The sequence below is a fragment of the Phalangium opilio genome, unplaced genomic scaffold, assembly GCF_054372755.1.
Source record: "Phalangium opilio isolate 3A_F unplaced genomic scaffold, DU_Popi_V2 ptg000209l_1, whole genome shotgun sequence".
NCBI lineage: Eukaryota > Metazoa > Arthropoda > Arachnida > Opiliones > Phalangiidae > Phalangium > Phalangium opilio.
The window spans coordinates 16,816,118-16,833,799 of record NW_028324217.1 but is presented as its reverse complement, the minus strand read 5'-3'; the positions used below and the strand labels follow the sequence as shown (position 1 = coordinate 16,833,799).

The window sequence follows — 17,682 nt, the reverse complement described above, 5'->3', positions numbered from 1 at the left end:
TCATATTAAGGAATATTTTATTTCAAATTGAAAAGACTCAGTATACAAAACAGTTTGGCGGCAAAACAGATGAATATTTTATTTTCCGCCAGGGATATTAACAAAAGTAAGTAGAAAACCAAAAAGTGCTCGACTGAGCCTTGAAGTAGTGACGGGCAATATGGGGGATGAAATCAGTTTCGCAAAATGACTTTCAATCCCATTCCTATTTACTGGAACGAAACGTAATCGTGTTCTTATACATGGCCGTATCGTATGGGTATTTTCTAGTTTTCCGCAAAAGTTTCGGTGGCGCGAGCTAGCGAGAGACATCGCAATTAATTTTTAACGCAGCAATAACCGAAGAATTTCTTTATTTATTTTATATTGGCTAACCTTGATCACGTGAATTTTTGACTTTCACACTGCTTAACATCCATGGACAATGGCCGGAAGGAAAGTCGGTTATTAACTTTTTGTTTTATATTTATTTTTGATATTATTGCGCAATGACAAACATTACGTGACAAGTTGAAATATTATACTAGCACGCAATTGAGACTTATTGCTTTAACGGGAATATAATCTAGAGCAACGATAAAGATATCAACTCATAAAGACTGATATCTTGAGCAACGATAAAGATATCAACTCATAAAGACTGAAGAACGCGTTAGGCAAAGTGAATTAGAAATGTAGGGAAACAGTTTTAACAGTCATTGCAATAGTAAATCCTTTGAATTATTGAACTGATAAGGGTTTAATAATTTTTAATCTGAGGTGTTAGCGCTGGTATTTTGCGAAATGGAGTCACACGAGAACAATTATGCCAAGGTGTATGATGACGATCGAGTCTTTAAATATAGGTCAGTAAACAACAACGCTTAAAACAATGAAATAAATTCAATACTTTAGTCATTGCAATCGCTAAAAGGGAGGGTGAAGTGGAAAATCAAGTGATTTTTTATCGATTATTCTATTAATTATAAGGCCATTCTGCATAGTGAAACATCCATGAAATATCTCCGAATGATTTCAAAATTCAAATTAGATTCAGATTTTATGGATAGTTTGAAATAAGGACCTCCGACCAATCGCGTAACGCCCTGCCTTCTTGTTAACAAAATTCTCGTGGTACGCTCCATGCCGAATGAAATTTATCGCCAGATTTTTATATAGGCTTCTCGTGATGTGATAATGGTGGCGCGAGATGTAGAGCGTGCAACGGAAATTTTGTTAACAGGAAGGCAGGGCGTGACGCGATTGGTCAGAGGTCCTTATTTCAAATGATCCACAAAATCTGAACCTATTTTGAATTTTAAAATCTTACGGAGACTGTATTTCCTGGATGTTTCACTATGCAGAATGGTCTTATAATTAGTAAGAATCCATTAAAAATCACTTGATCTCCTCTTCACCCTCCCTTTAATAAAATATTTATCATTGCATTATAATTTTATCAGTTTCATTAGTATTGATAAAATGCCATTTTGTATAATGATTTAGAAGAAGTTTCGTTTCATAAAATATGATTAATTGCACGGTGGTTTTGTTGAAATTGAATGACCCTTAAGGAATATATGTTTAATAAAATTACACTAAATGAAGCTTAAACCATTTTTGTTTCATAAAGGTACATTGAATGAAGTAAGAATATTTGCTCCATAAAATTACAATGAATGTAATCAATACTAAATATGTTTCATAAATTTACATTCAGTTAAGTTTTAAAAGAAATTTTATAGCATGAAACCCTTTTTTATACTGCATTAAGTTTGTAAAAATTATCTTATGAAGCATGGAGTTTTAATTTTGTTTCGCAAGTTATGATGTAATATGTCTTCATAATCTTATATTAAATTAAGTTTCAAATGTATTTTTTTTCGATAAAATTATTTTACGTGGAGATTTGAATGATTTTTTTCTTAAACTTGTAATGCACTAATTTTTGAATTAAACTTGATTTACTAAATTTATATATTGCATGAAATTGAAATATCAAAACACCGTTTGATTAAATTATATTTTATAAAGTGTAGAATGGAACTTCGTTTATAAAATAGTATTCCATGAAGTTTTATTTGAAATTGAAGTGCACCCTGCCCCCTGCCTTAATCTGGCCCTGCCCGCGTTAACAAATGGCAGTGCGTAGCACGCGCCCTTACGCGTCTACCGATTTATCGCCAAATGTCCCGTAAAGAAAAATTTGTCTGTAATGGTTTGGGATATTTCTAGCCAAGGCTTAATGTTAAACAGACTTTATTAACAATATCAGAGTGATATTTGCAAAAACTAACTTGATAGATCGTTTATGAATCTTTAATGAGAGAGAGAGGCTAAAATAAATAAATAATGAAATTCAACTCACTTTTATAATTTAGTCAGATTTTCTCCCCACATATGTGACTGGAGACCTCTACTCCTCCAAAAACAAAATGGCACGAATTTTACTAGTGTCAGGCGTTGCTCTAAGCAAACCTAGCTCCCTATTCAGTTGCCTGTTCATGGGTTAGGTGGTCTGAGGTGTAATAAGAGAAACCCCCTTTAGTCTCAGAAAAGTGTCGACCCCCTTCCGCGTATGATTACTTTCACGAAATAAGGACAGGGAATATGAGTGAATATGCTCAATATAGAAGCAGATGCTAGCTTTGGTACCTAGAATTAACGTTTGGATCGCCACCATAAAGTTCTATTTTCTATAAACCTTTGACCTGCTAAAAGCCGAGGGGTTAGTCACTTGTATAATTAGCTGTACAAAAACGAAGAAATATGGATTACTTAATAATTTCTAGAATTTCAAGAAAATCATCAGTAATCACAATCACATTCATTTTTGTGGGAAATCAAAGGTAATCAGAAATCTCCGATAATCACTGAAAATCACGTCGAATCTTGAGAAAAACAGAAATAGTCAGATGATTTTTTAATTACCTCGATAATCACATCCTTCGTGTAATAATCAGACATAATAAATCGAGGAATTCGAAAATATCATAATCAGTTGAAATAGAAATAATCACCGCATTCATCATAATTCACGAAGAATCCAGTGGTAATCACCAATAATCACCGGAATTCATTGGAATTCAAACAGAAATCAAAAGTAATCTGCAAAATTACGGGAAATCAGTGTAAATATTATCGAAATCACCTAAAAAATCGTAATCACGGAAATCAAGGATTTCATTCAGTAATCAACGGAACTCGCATAAAAATTCAGAAATCAGGTGTACAAAATTTTGGCGAATGACTAGCTCATCGCTAAAAGCTCTTTTCTGATTGGCTGGTTCGTTTATGGGTGGAGAGATGGGTCGTTTGTTTTTTATTTTACATGTTCTCTACAGCCAAAGCTGGGAACTGTGAGCGACGTATACTTTTTGTTATCATCTATGAACTCTTGGTGATATATTTAGTGTGTTTTATCTTCATACAGACCAGAGTGACGGAAGAAACCTGTTTGGGCTTTTAATTTCTTTTCACACATTAAAAAGTAAATTAGGAGGAAAACCATTGGGGGAACAGTTTTGGGCGTTATAAGACTTTTCACATCATGTTCAGGGACTCGGGAAATCTCTCGAACAATTCAAACCCTTTACCTCGCGTGCAAGTGGGATAAAACGCCTCATGGATTTTATATAAATAGATTTGGTTAAAAAAAAAACAAAGAACAATTACAGTGCACCGAGTTTATAAATGAACCCTTATTCATCGAAGTGTCTTGTATGAAGTTTGTTTTGAAAGTAACCCATTAGCAGGTTCGCCTCCCGTGGCTGAGTCCCGACACCGACAGAAAAATAATTTCATTTGAAATAAAATGCGTTACGCCACCTAAGAGGTGTAATGTGAACTACGGGTGAATTTGGAGTCGAAAATTCGCGGGAAATTTGAAATTCAAAAAGTTTATTTATGACGAAACTATTTATGTGGTTATACCAAATCCGACCAGCCAACAGAGGTCGGAACAATACTTTCGCTGCTCTAAAGAGCGCAGAAGTAAAACTCAAGCCCTTTTCAATCTAATAAATAGATGAAACAAGTACGAAAAGTTGGGAAACCCAACGTATTACCTCTCCGTGTCGAGATGACTATCACTACCTCCTTAAACAACCTAAATATGCATCTATCGCTTTTTATTGCTTTAGTGGAAGCAGTATTTTTTTCCGAAACAATCTCGCTTATGTTTATCCTCTGTAGACTATACTGGGCCTGTTCACTCTCTTAAAATAGGTCTTGTATTAATTCGCGGTTACGCGGTTACCGTCGTCTGCTATTGTGTATGCTAGAACTTCCTCGATTTGTGTTTGTAGTCAGGACAGAGTAGCTGGTAATGTTTTAAAAGGTATTTGAAGGTATAATATGGATTTAAGTAAGGTTATCGAAGCAATAGAAGAGCGCATAAAACTAGATACGTTTAAAACAAATCTCGGTAATTTAGCTATAGCACGAGCAGCTTGCGTCGTGATGCGCGTGATCGAGTGGTTAAACCAACGAGCATAAATGTCTGAACTACTTTCAGTCGCGAGTTTGCAAGTCCATCAGTCACTAGTAGACTAAATAGTTATTGGCAAAACTTTGATGTCCGCGTTTTTTAACACAGGCTCTATGGCCATTGTCATACTTTCCCTCTCATCCACATTTGATACCATTAAAGGAGCGCAATATTATTCATATTTTCATTTCATATACAGAGAAAAGTAATTATTATGTTTCTGAGAGGAGCTTCCCATTTCGGTTGTTGTTTTTAAAAATATATCGCAATGCACGGGCCTTGATAGATATAGGAGGCAATGAATGAAATATATCACAATGCACGGGCCTTGATAGATATAGGAGGCAATGAAGGAAATATATCGCATGCACGGGCCTTGGTAGATATAGGAGGCCATGATTTAATCTCTCTCTTTGCACGATTGGTTTATCTATAATATTTAAATAAATATAATTATTTTTAATTATTTTAATCTTCAATAATTAACATTAATAATAGTTAAATCGTTTAAAATAAAGTTATACCTATTATCTTCTCAAACTTAGCTAATATTGACGTTTAAATTGAAGCGTACCCCTCTTACTCGATTTTTGGTAAATATATGGAAATCGTTTCCCTTATAATAGTAAGGAAAAAGCGCAATTGCGAAAGCCTTTGATGGCCGATCCCACCTTAGGAAGGCTAGACGTTTCTCGTAACCATAGCTGATCGCCGCGTATATCCTAAAACCAAACGATGATAATGGAGTAGAAGCCAATGATACAGATTGGTCTCTATGTGGAATAGACGGAAGACCAGTGGATAGTGGTGTTAGAAGCCAGTGTAAGTGCAGACTGGTGTCTATGTGGGATTGACAAAGAACAGAAGATGGTGGTGTTGGAAGCCAGAAATGTGCCAGACTGGTGTTCATGTGGGATGGACGAGGACCAAACATGGTGGTGTGAGAACTCAAGTATAGAGTAGCCAACGAGGAGAAATACAATTTTCCGAATTTCTGTGAACTATCAATGCGGTTCGGAAATGGCAAACACTTTGCTCCGATACGCAAACTGCGAACGCGGTCACGTGGGTGTAACAACGGACAGACAGACACACACGGCCGTTACAGAACCTCTCCTGGACTACGTCACACGGAGAGGTAAAAACGATGTTTCTGATTGCAAATAAGCAAGTAAAAGTTGTAATTAGTTCGGATAGAGGCTCACAGATGGCGCTGTCATGTTTTGATAAACGTGTTTGATAAAAACAATGTGTTTCGCGGTAAGCCGATTTGAATTGTAACTCTAGGTTTAATACATATATTCTATCTCATTGGTGAATACGTTGTGTGATCATTGCATTCTTCCGCGTGCTCGCAAAGAAACATAGTTTCACGTTTAAAAGGTTTTTCACCAAGTGTATGTGTTATAAAATTACACTGCATGCTTTCAGCTCTATATGTGATAGCAAATTCCTGGTTATACACACCTGTGACCGATAGGCAAACGACCCATTCTAACAACCAACAAGTTGGGAAACCAAAATAAACCTCTCTGAGTCAAGACTAGAGCAATCTACTCACTTATGTGGTTTTCTTAAATAATTGAATAAATATAATTATTATTATTTTAATCGTTAGTAATTTACCTTAATTCTAGTTGAGTCGTTTTAAGAAACGTTATTCCTAAAATAATTTTAAACATAGCTATCGTTGACGGAAATTAAATTAACAAATTTTGGAAATTTAGGGTATATAAGTTGGCCGATTCCCGATAAAGGGTAAGAAATAGCGCGATTGCGTGAACCTTTGGTGGAGGTCCTGCCTTGGGGAGGCTAGACGTTTCTTGTAACCCAAGCAGACTTGTAAATCATAATGACCCCCCAAAGCCCAATTTTCTTGGGTACCCGGGGCTCCCTAGTGGACAAAGGTAAATAAACAAAATGTAAGGGAGGGAAGGATGCATTCCGGCAACAGTTTTGAGGGAAAATATTCTTCATTTTATTTTTTCCCCTTTTTTGAGAGCTGTTTTGAGTAATCCTTATGGCGGAGAGTTATCATCGACCCGAATTTTTCAGGGTACCCGGTCGGTACCCGACCCCTCTAAAAATATTTTTTCAGGGTGTCCTGTGAATTTTCTTAGGTGTCACAGGCTCCCTGGTACCCTCTATTTACAAGTCTGAACCCAAGCCGATTGCAGCGTTCATCTTAACCCTAACGATGATAATGGAGCAGAAGCAAATATAGCTTTCAGGGCCAGATTAAAGGGGGGGGGCGAGGGGGCACTCGCCCCCGGGCGCAAGGCTTGTTGGGGGCGCATTGAGTTAAACTATTCCCCCTCAGCAACATTTGATCTTCTTTTTTCCCCGCTTAAGGGGGCGCAATTTTTCACCCAGGGGCCGAGAATTATCTCAGCCGGCAAAATTGCTTAATCCGGCCCTGATTGCTTTCTGTGAACTGCGAACTACACCCGACACGTCCAGTACAATACCTCTCCGTGACATCATCGTCACTCGGAGAGATAATAAAACCTTGTGTTTAACTATATAGCCATTTGTTCGGACAGGCGTTCCGAATCACCGTGTATTCAAATCGTATGCTAATGCAATGTGGTAAGCATCCTACTGCGGAATGATTGTTTTTCTAAGTCTAGAAGATTAGCCAGTATGTTAGGAGCGCTACAGGAGCCGACATTTCACTTAACCAAGTATGAAACCGGTTAACTAAAATCAAAACACGTCAAGTAACCGTGTAAAACACGTTAACAATAAAAAATTTAAATTATTTATTTATCAAAACATTTTTTGGCATTAAAGGGGCTGTCTGGACCATGGGACAAAAGGGTTGGTAAAAAAAGGAGACGACGGGCTCTGACAGTGACAGCCCATTGAAACGTTACAGATATTAATTTTACTGGTCCATAAATTCCTCTACAATCTTATTAAATTCGTCAGCGTATCTTAGATGCAAATTATGTTTTCCTTCAGGAAATCGAACCAACCTGAAATAAAAATAATTTAAATTCATTATAAATTGTTAAATTAACTTTTTAAAAAGATATCAAATTTTACTTGGAATTTTTAATGTGTTTGTTCAAATAATCCGGGTGAATGGGATCAACCATCGGGTCTTTATCTCCGTGTACGATTAAAGTTGGGCATTTTATATCTTTTAACTCTTCGCGGCAAATATTTCCATCGTTACTGTTTCTAATTGCGGCGTAAATATCGCAAAATCCTTCCCACATTGTTTGAAAATATTCCTGGCCGTATAATTTGATTAAAGGCGCCTTCATTTTATCGCTCCAGTTTGAAATGTCACGAGTAGCTATGGAAAACCCAAGTAATCCATAAATTGAGTTAAATTTCACTAATTTTTCAGCGCGTACCAGCAACCATCTGCAAATCTCTATCAGTTATGAAAGCGCAACTTCCAAACGTAACCAATTTATTTATATTGTCACCATAAATCGCTGCCATAATCAACCCAGTAATCCCACCGTCACTCCAACCAATTACGGAGTAATTTGGATGTTTAATTTCCTTCATTAATTTGTTAGCCATCTCCGCGTCTTTATGGTAGAATTGCGTATCAAACGCTCGGGCTGGAGGCCGGCTGAAACCGTAACCGGGAGGGTCCCAAGCAATGATAGTGTATTTCTCACGATTAAGCTTCTCCAGCTGAGGTCCAAAATCCGATCTGGTTGATCCAATGGCACCGGGAAGAAGTAGCAAAGTATGAGGGCCATTTCCAACTTTTTCAAAGTGTAGATTTACACCATTAACGTTTACTTTTTGACCAGGATATCTGTTTAATTCAATAATTAGACAAGAACAGTCAACAGAAGACTTACAACTTCAAGTAAATGGTACCAGAAGCTAATACATAGTTTACAGGCGTGGAGGATTCATACCATTTGCACAAGGAGACCTGGCAACTTAGAGTGTAAAATAGCAGACGATTTTACACTCTAAGTCGCTTGGTCTCCTGGTGTTAATGATAGGAATCCTCTACGCCTGTATACTATGTATAGAAAACTATAGTTTTCTATTAGCTTCCGAAAGTACTTACGATGGTTTTGAACTGTAGAAACATTTTCTAAATGATTTCAAAGCTAATTTATCCATTACTTTTAATGTATACATCTCGTTGAAACCAATCTAGGAAAGCCCCAATCTATACCTCTTGACCTTAAACCACGTGTTTACGTTACAATGATCACATGCCGTGTGCAATGAGATTAAAATTCAAATCGGTTTACCGCGAAAGCGCGAAACAGCTGATATTTCGTTATTTACTCATATCGCCCTCAATCTGGCAGAATGCCATACCAACAGAAAGAAAAAATCTCGGTCAAAAATTCTGCCGAACTCGCGTCGTAAAAATATTTCCAGTCAGAATTAACTAGCAAACTCGCCCATAAAAACGGAACAAAAAATTCATGACGCTGTAAAATTTAGCTAGAAAAATTTTCAGGCAAAGAAATATCTATTAATAAACACACTTAACGGTAAATAAGAAAAATCCAAAAATGATATATGGTTGACTAGCTGTTACCCGCGGCGTCGCTCGCGTGTAATAAGAACTACCATCAAAATGATATAAAGAATGGTTGGTCTAATTAAAAAAATGAACCTAATAGAGTAATGGCAGTTTCCCAGCTTTGACTGTGTTAAGGTCTATGGGAAAATAACATGGGGTGCCACTAGTCTATTACATTAAATACACCATTCCTTCATACTTATACAAGCTACTAGGAAATATGTGTATCCAGTGTATCTCCGAAGCATAGGGGATAAAAATTGGGTGAAATCTTTTAAATTTTACATTAATTTTCTAATAAAATTGTCTTTCCAATGAACCTACTTTAGTTACAAACAGGCACAGTTCCTTCATACTTAATTAGGTTAATTTGCGATTTATTAACCCGTCCCTTAATATGTCTAGAAGAAATAAAGCTTTATTACGGCTCGGGTTTTTTCTACAAATTTCATTTAATTTAATTTCTTATGTTCAGTTTTTCATTGTTATTGTAAAACATATATAAATCGGAGCCTCCGGGATGAACTAGGCCCATGCATGTCAAATTTTATGTGGGGAAATATCCAGTTTGTTAGGAAAAATATTTTCACCATAGATGGCGCTTATTTTTCCGTTGTGACAGGGGTCTTCCTTAAATTATCGTTGATATTTTAGGGGTCAGTCATAAAATTTTTAATGATAGAGAAAAGTTTCATCCTAAAATTAACGTAAATGTTTTTGGGGCTATTCACTTTATATTGAATCTTTCGGTTAGATGGTATTGATGACAACAAAATAAATTATTTCAATTAAAATAATTCAGTAAGAGTAATAAAAACGTATGCTTACAATCCGCGACCTTGGCCCAAATACTTAAGCAGTCGACAGGGTCACGGGGTTGAACTTTGTTTATTTTACGGCTGTGTAAGCGCCCCCAAGCGGGAAAACACGGCGAACTAAATTAGTTAAAAAAATATTCTCGCTTCGCCACACGCATGGGCCTAGTTCATCCCGGAGGCTCCGTATAAATTTATCAAAAGTTCAAAACATTTTTCGCTTTTAACTTTTAAAAAGTAACATTTATTTTTATAAGTCTGGAAGCGGTTTAGATAATTTTCCCGTCACGAGTCCAGCAATATATTTGGTTCTTGATACTAGTCTACATTCTGTTCTGATAGTCTGCTCTTAGGTCTGCTGCTAAGTCTACATTTCTGTTGCTTTTTTTTGCACTTGTTCATATTTTATTTGATGAAACTAAGTTTACTGTAATAAAATGGCATGTGAGAGAATGAGAAGGTTGCGTCTCAATCCTGAATATAGAGAAAAGGAAAATGCACGAATGAGAGAAAAACGGGCTGAAAAAAGGAGAATTAGCCAGCTATCCGTTGACAGCCTTTCTACTAGTCAAAACGCATCAACTTTGGAGGATTCTTTAAATAATGGAAGTTATTCATCTATTGGATGCCCAAACAATGAAATGGATAATAAAAATTCTTTTTTGATGAGTTTTGATCATCAGTCAACATTTGAGGGCCCTTTATCTAATGAAGGCTTTTTGATTAGCCCTGCAACTAATCCCGAATATGGAGAAAAAGATAATGGACAAATGTAATATAAGATTGTTTGTGTACAAAAATGTCATGGTCCAGCCGGACCATCTTGATATACCTTTAGTTTGAATAACTATTTAATTTTAGGGAAGATTTACAATTTCACAAACTCTCTTTTCAAAATTCAGAAATGAGTTTAGTAAATCTTCAAAGGGTGGCGATTAAAGAGGTATTGGCGAAATTATTGGAATATTCCCTTTTATAGAAAAATACATAAACTTTGGTTTTAGGAAATGAACGATGTGGAAAATTGTAACTATGGTCACTTGAGCAAAGATGATCTTATCAATGAAGTAAAAGCCAAGGATGATCGAGTCAGGAAACTGGAAGCCGAGGTGTTTTTCAAAACGCAATGTTTTTTGTAGTGTGAAATTAAGCACAAAAATATTAAACCGTTTTTAGGATCATAACCCACTATTTTAAAGCAAATGTCGGTATCCCTAACATTCTAGCTGATCTTCTACACATAAATTTTACCTTGCCTAGGGCAGGAGCCTATCAGCACTCTTTCATGGGGCCGGAGCTAAAACTAGCCTTTGCTAAGCTTAGAGGGCCAGTTAACACCACCCCTCGATTATGGGAGCATCTAGTGGTATTTGTTTAAACCATGGATGAAGGATGCGCGTGAAAAACATTCGACGCTCAACAGGATGTGCAACTCCTTATACTAAAAAGTAGACAACTCGATACTAGCGCCGCCTGGCTACCAGCGCTGGAAACCTTTGCGGGAAAAATAAAAAATACTGGACACGAGAAAAAAAACACGCGCTACCATCGTTTTTTCCTTAGCGTCGTCTGCTAGAAGCAAAACAGTGGTTTTTTTTTTCTTATGTCCAGTATTTTTTATTTTTCCCGCGAGGGTTTCCAGCGCTGGTAGCCAGGCGGCGCTAGTATCGACTTGTCTACTTTTTAGTATAGGGAGTTGCACATCCTGTAGAGCGTCGAATGTTTTTCACGCGCATCCTTCATCCATGTTTAAACTATCCCACACCCGAGACTCGCTTTAAATGTACGCTGTAGGCAATTTCACACATATTAGAAACTAAGGCCTAGAGGTCCGTGCACTCGAGCCAAAAAACTCGCGGATATTTTAAATCCTGAAGTGTTTTAGCCTCTTGTCAGCATGCACAAAGCTAGGTTACATCGAGCATGGCCAACTTAGATTACCGGTGGTAGAAGGCCTGCCAACTTCACCCGAGCCCCATGTTACAAAACGACTAGCAAAATCGCCCCTAGTTCCGACTTTCGCCGTTAGGTGCGCTACCAACCCAGTTTTCCTCATAATGCTTTTTCTATGGGAAAAAAAATTCGGAAGTGGACTCGGTTTAAGAGCATTTTTAATATATTTACCGATCTTTTTCGTGGCGGAACTTTAAATGAGTAGTCAAGTAAGTTTTAATTTATATTTTGAGACCAATTTCATAATTTTCCGTCCGTTATTTGACGAGTAATCAACATTCAAAGTTGGGGTTGTTTTTAAGGCGGAGAAATGCGCCGTTTAGAGTTAAGCCTCGGTCTTGAAGGAAGTTTACATTAAAATTTAGTGGCGCCGTTGGACGAAGGCTTAGGTTTTCCGAGAAATTTAATTTCTCCGCCTTAAAAACAACCCCAACTTTGAATGTTGATTACTCGTCAAATAACGGACGGGAAATTATGAAATTGGTCTCAAAATATAAATTAAAACTTACTTGGCTTCTTACTTAAAATTCGGCCACGAAAAAGATCGGTAAATATATTAAAAATGCTCTTAAACCGAGTCCACTTCCGATTTTTTTTTTCCATAGAAAAAGCATTGTGAGGAAAACTGGGTTGGTAGCGCAAATAACGGCGAAAGTCGGAACTAGGGGCGCTTTTGCTAGTCGTTTTTTAACATGGGGCTCGGGTGAAGTTGGCAGGCCTTCTACCACCGGTAATCTAAGTTGGCCATGCATCGAGACTTGGCTTTACTCGTGCTGACAACCGATGCTGTAACAGAGTATATACAGAATAAGCTGTCGTTCAAGAATCAAGATAGGTAGTTGCCTATCCTGTAGAGTTCGGCGAAAATAGTGTTATGGGTGCGCGCTAGCTATTTAGGACTAAATTTTTGACTTAAATAATCGTCTCCGCGAGGACATTGCTATTCAGGCCCAAAAATTGGCTACAAAAATTTTTGGGCCTAAATAGCCAACATTTTTCAGGCTGATATTTAGTCCCAATTTTCGCTAGGATTGAATATTTTGGGCCAAAATAGTAGTCGCCTCGCGGTCATTGCTATTTCACGAGAGATTCGTTAACGAAAAGGCAGGGCGCTATAAGAGAGAATTTATAATAGGGAGTGGAAGATCTTGCCCTTGACAGTGCTAAACACAATGTAGCTCAAACAAGTAGGCTGCGACGCTAAAACAGGCCAAGTAAATTTCCGGTCACATGACACTCCTTTAAAATTAAAGTTTGCCCTCACTTACTATTGGTTGTACAATTACCCAATAAGGGTTCGCGATTTCGAGTGCGACTGGCGCCATTTGGAGTTATTTTAAGTCGGACGTTCCCCTTTCCCTAAAAAGGTAGTGTCCATCTCCCCTAGAGACCCTCCCGCAACATTCTAGCACCACCCTAGAGGGAGGGGCCACAAAAAATTATATCGGAAATAGACCTGGCCAGTTTTGTTGATCACGTGATTTTTGAGCTACATAATATTCCTCAGTTTCCACTCCCTATTATAAATTCTCTCTGGCGCTATCGGAGGTGCTTATTTCAAATGATCTGTAAAATCTGAACCTAATTTGAATTTTAAAATGATTCGGAGACTGTATTTCCTGAGTGTTTCACTATGCAGACTGGTCTTATAATTAGTAGAAGAATCGATAACAAATCACTTGATTTTCCACTTCACCCTCCCTTTAAGCCGAAAATGTTGCGCCTAAGTAGTTTCCTTGGCTATTTAAGCCTATTAACAAAGAAACCTGACGAGGACCTTTGTTGCTGAGCCCCCTTCTTGCGTATCATTGGTTTCTCCTCTTTCTTGCTTAGCTGCCCCTTTAAAACACGTTCAGCCAAAGAAATAAGTTTGAAGAATATTAATTTCTGTAATGGAATCTTATTTTGTTTAGTGTAATGTTTTAATTTCAAACATGGAAAAAGAGAGAGTGAAAACAAATAAACAAATAGACGAAATTGAAAGACTCAATAGGGTCAATAAAGACTTGGAAAATAGAATCAAAGATCTGATGGTACGGAACATTTTTCATTTTCATAGTCAATAGAAAAATGAATAAGTTTAAGTGTTGTTTTGTTTAGCGTAATGTTTTAATTTCAAACATGGAAAAAGAGAGAATCAGGACTACATTTACGATAAATAAACAAATAGACGAAATTGAAAGACTCAATAGGGTCAATAAAGACTTGGAAAATAGAATCAAAGATCTGATGGTATATGCAACAATCTTCATTTTCATAGTCAACAGAAAAATGAATTAGTTTAAGAGTTGTTTTGTTTAGGGTAATGTTTTAATCTCAAACATTGAAAAAGAGAGAGCGAAAACATCATTAACGATAAATAAGCAAATAGTCGAAATTGATAGACTCAAAACGGTCATTAAAGACTTGGAAAATAGAATCAAAGATCTGATGGTATGGAACATTCTTCATTTTCATAGTCGATAGAAAAAATGAATTAGTTTAAGAGTTGATGTTAATTGTTTAAAAATTGGAGAAACGTGGAATACATCAATTTACCAACGATCAATACGTGAAAACTGTACCAATTGAAAATGATTCAGGAATTAATGACCAGGAACCATCCCTTCCTATGGTGATGCAGCAACAACCACAAGAAGAAATTCAAAGGTATTTAAAGGGAAGAACCGAAGGGGCGGCTTAGTTAACTCTAAAGGTATTTTGGACGTTTAATCGATAATGGCAAAGCTGATGTTGCAAAAAGCGTCCATAGTCCATTTATATTACATTAAGCGTGGTATATTCTGCGTAGATTTTTATAATCTAGAATTTTATTTTTAGTGTGTCATGCGCTTCTGGTTTAAACTGTGATTCTTTTATTGGATAGTTTACGAAATACACCTGCTGAGATAATCAACAACATTTCCCAAAGTGTACTTGACATGGAGGCCATTAAACTCCAAAAATCTGGTAATGGTGTGCGAATTTTACTTTTTTCACTGATGTTAAGAATGCTTCTCATCTCATCCTGCTGAAATAAGCCATTGGGGGTTAGGGATATGGTCCGAGGGGTCCGACATTCCCAAAAAGTGTACGGGATTTCACGATTTTGCCAAAGATTTCGTAATTTCACGATTTCACAAAGATTTCGTGATTTCTTCTTTGATTTCGTGATTTGTTCAAAAAAATTCGGGATTTCTTCTTTGATTACGCCAAAAATTTCGGGATTTTCTTTTTGATTTCGCGATTTTGCCAAAAAAGTTTCTTCTTAGATTTCGCGATTTCACCAAAGATTTCGTGATTTCTTCTTTGATTTCGCGATTTCACCAAAGATTTCGTGATTTCTTCTTTGATTTCGCGATTTCACCCAAGATTTCGTGATTTCTTCTTTGATTTCGCGATTTCACAAAAGATTTAGTGATTTCTTGTTTGATTTCGTATTTCACCAAAAATTTCGGGATTTTCTTTTTGATTTCGCGATTTTGCCAAAAAAGTTTCTTCTTAGATTTCGCGATTTCACCAAAGATTTCGTGATTTCTTCTTTGATTTCGCGATTTCACCAAAGATTTCGTGATTTCTTCTTTGATTTCGCGATTTCACCAAAGATTTCGTAATTTCTTCTTGATTTCGCGATTTTACCAAAGATTTCTTCTTGAATTAGCGATTTCACCAAAGATTTCGAAATTTCATCATTGATTTGGTAACTTCGTGATTTTGCCAAAGATTTCGTGATTTTGACTGAAAGATTTCGCGATTTTGCGAGAAGTGTAAATGTCGGACCTCTCTATATGGTCAGTGTAAAGTACTATGAAATCTATATACTTTGAAAGGCATACTAAACGCCAACGTATACTGCCAACATGTGGCAGTATAGTAATTCTTAAACAACCTGATGTAGTTCTCATTCATTAAGACATTACTATTTTTAATGTTTTTCATCATTAAGGCTCATTGCAAAATTCCGAAGCTGTCAGTGTCCAAGGCATGCTGGGTAAAGAAGATATTATTCAAGAATCACTTGTTTCTGGGCCTCGGTATACTGCGGAGGTTGGCAATACAAACACGGAAATTAAAATTGCCTCGTTAAAGGCTGAAATTGGGGCGTTTATAACGCGAATTATGAATCTCTGTGTCCCTGAACTGAAATACAGTGACAGTTTGCCTCTATGTGCCCCTTCACCTAAAATTATCGTCGAAAACCAATTCCAAAGGTCTCCTGACACAACGACGGAAAGCGATTCGCCGCGAGAACCTCTTGAAACCAATATTAACTTAAAAGATTCTTATTGCAAAACACGAAGTGTCTCGACAGAGGATATTACAACTCGATCGAAGAAATTGCGTGTTCCTGAATCGAATGTTGAAGTCGAAAAACATTTATATCTATCTCTTGACGCAAATGTCGCAAGTGGTTCACTAGAAGGAGCCCGAGGAGACGATCTTGATGATAACCAATCCAAAATCACCTTGTCAGATGCGCAGAAAACTGATAATAGACAAAATCAAGCTCTGTATGTTGATCCGAGGACACTGAGTGTGCCAGTGTGTGTCCCTAAACTTGAACTTAACCCAAATGAGCTATCAGAATTGACCTCAGTCTCTATGGAAATCGATTTACCCGAAGTTCCGATTGAAGTTGGAAATAATAGTTTTTTGTCCAACTCGAAGACATTTGAACAAAGCGTGTGTGTTAAGCCGAATTCGGAGACACTTGAAGATGTCCCTCCAAAGAAGCCGAACTCGGAGATGTTTGAAGATGTAGCTCGAAAGAATTCCGAAGGTAATACGGCATAACTTGGTTCGGAAATTGGTAATTCGTTTTATACTTAGCCTGATTGTATACAACAATGAATATGCATCTGTATACTCCACCCCTTCTAATCTGTGGATTTGATATGGGTGGTCGTTTTGCTTAGTACAAAGAGCCAATCATAATGCAGGAAGAAGGCGCCTGTTGAGTGTAACAGCTCCCACTGGTAGGAGTGCTAGAGAGCACGGGCCAGCATCGCCCGCCTTGAGGAAAGTGATTAATAGGTGGCGCCACCCGTATTTGATAGATTCATGCTCGACAAAAAGGGTATCGCGAAACGTCAATCTCAAGATCCCACGTTGTGACTCTAGGTTTAATACATATATTCTATCTCATTGGATAATTGTTACCGACATAGTAAGCCTTGGCCCTAGAGCCAGCAGTCGCTGCAGTGCTGGGCGGTGGGCGCTGGCACTCCTCTTATTCATAGTCGGGAAAAAACTTTCACCACGTGACTGATGTCGTTTTTAACTTAGCCCCACCCAAATCATACCCAAAGGTTAGACGGGGTGTTAGCGATATATATTCATTGTTGTATATATTCATGGTCTCAGAATTGTTAATACTAAATTATAAATTATATATGTCGTCTTTATATTTATTTTATATATCATCTGTAGGTAAATTCAAGAACTGTTAAACTTGGTTCAAATATTCTACTGAACATAAAAAGGATCTTCAACGTACGTCACTTTAAAAAGGGTAATGAAGAAATAAAACCCTTCAAATTCGATCAGTGTGAACATGGATGCACGCAGAAGAGTAAATTAGTCGGGCATGAACGCATTAACAGTTGTGAAAAACCCTTCAAATGTGATCAGTGTGATTATTCCAGTATAGATAAGAACAATTTGATCACACATCTAAGCATTCACAGTGGTGAAAAACGCCAGCTCCGACAAGAGTGCTTTGATCAGACATCAACGTAGAAATCACTTCGACTAATTAATTGGATTGTAGTTCTTAGTACTCAGCAACTTAACACTGGGAAAGAACATTTAATAAATGAATTGTACTGCAACGCCATTTTGTTTTCTAAATAAATATTACTGTTCTTGACAACTTTTAATCACTGAGAAAAAGTTTCCAGTAAATGTAAACACCCTTAATTACGGAATATTTACCATCCCATATTTAT

General features: G+C 37.0%; 3 protein-coding genes and 1 long non-coding RNA gene across 6 annotated transcripts in view; 2 read left to right on the top strand and 2 right to left on the bottom strand.

Moving 5' to 3' along the window:
• LOC149620906 (uncharacterized) lies at window positions 1-1,207 on the bottom strand. The gene is made up of 2 exons (XR_016375328.1): window positions 376-1,207; window positions 1-298 (listed from the first exon to the last, which is right to left on the bottom strand). It is a non-coding gene; the product is annotated as an uncharacterized LOC149620906 (long non-coding RNA).
• Window positions 1,208-7,189: 5,982 nt separating this feature from the next.
• On the bottom strand, window positions 7,190-8,761 carry LOC149620905 (serine hydrolase BPHL-like). Its single transcript, XM_089855156.1, has 4 exons — window positions 8,517-8,761; window positions 7,834-8,252; window positions 7,517-7,772; window positions 7,190-7,446 (listed from the first exon to the last, which is right to left on the bottom strand). Exons 1-4 carry the CDS (start codon window positions 8,588-8,590, stop codon window positions 7,356-7,358), a joined length of 840 nt encoding a protein of 279 aa, XP_089711282.1. The 5' UTR covers window positions 8,591-8,761; the 3' UTR covers window positions 7,190-7,355.
• A 733-nt stretch (window positions 8,762-9,494) lies between these two features.
• The window catches only part of LOC149620903 (uncharacterized), a 30,645-nt gene continuing 22,457 nt past the window's right edge, over window positions 9,495-17,682 (top strand). Inside the window, exons 1-3 of the mRNA XM_089855123.1 lie at window positions 9,495-10,574; window positions 10,664-10,745; window positions 10,807-10,911. Of these exons, the coding sequence (XP_089711249.1) occupies window positions 10,240-10,574; window positions 10,664-10,745; window positions 10,807-10,911 (522 nt within the window). The 5' untranslated portion in view covers window positions 9,495-10,239. The remainder of the gene's footprint in view (window positions 10,575-10,663; window positions 10,746-10,806; window positions 10,912-17,682) is intronic.
• On the top strand, window positions 14,277-17,613 carry LOC149620904 (uncharacterized). 3 transcript variants are annotated; one of them, XM_089855154.1, is made up of 4 exons: window positions 14,277-14,404; window positions 14,576-14,710; window positions 15,681-16,514; window positions 17,165-17,613. In XM_089855154.1, exons 2-4 carry the CDS (start codon window positions 14,677-14,679, stop codon window positions 17,182-17,184), a joined length of 888 nt encoding a protein of 295 aa, XP_089711280.1. In that variant the 5' UTR covers window positions 14,277-14,404; window positions 14,576-14,676; the 3' UTR covers window positions 17,185-17,613. The 3 variants fall into 3 exon arrangements, with proteins under 3 accessions (XP_089711280.1, XP_089711281.1, XP_089711279.1); XM_089855155.1 differs by having other exon boundaries at window positions 14,330-14,450; window positions 14,622-14,704; XM_089855153.1 differs by having other exon boundaries at window positions 14,330-14,450; window positions 14,622-14,710.

What these genes read in the sequence shown, in the direction of transcription:
- LOC149620905 (XM_089855156.1), bottom strand. Translation starts at nt 8,590, where the DNA reads ATGTATACATTAAAAGTAATGGATAAATTAGCTTTGAAATCATTTAGA. An exon ending in TTCTACAGTTCAAAACCATC is followed by an intron (nt 8,253 to 8,516) that starts GTAAGTACTTTC and finishes TGAATTAAACAG; the next exon opens with ATATCCTGGTCAAAAAGTAA. An exon ending in AGATTTGCAGATGGTTGCTG is followed by an intron (nt 7,773 to 7,833) that starts GTACGCGCTGAA and finishes GGTTTTCCATAG; the next exon opens with CTACTCGTGACATTTCAAAC.
- LOC149620904 (XM_089855154.1), top strand. Translation starts at nt 14,677, where the DNA reads ATGGAGGCCATTAAACTCCAAAAATCTGGTAATG. An exon ending in ACTCCAAAAATCTGGTAATG is followed by an intron (nt 14,711 to 15,680) that starts GTGTGCGAATTT and finishes TTCATCATTAAG; the next exon opens with GCTCATTGCAAAATTCCGAA. An exon ending in AGCTCGAAAGAATTCCGAAG is followed by an intron (nt 16,515 to 17,164) that starts GTAATACGGCAT and finishes TATCATCTGTAG; the next exon opens with GTAAATTCAAGAACTGTTAA.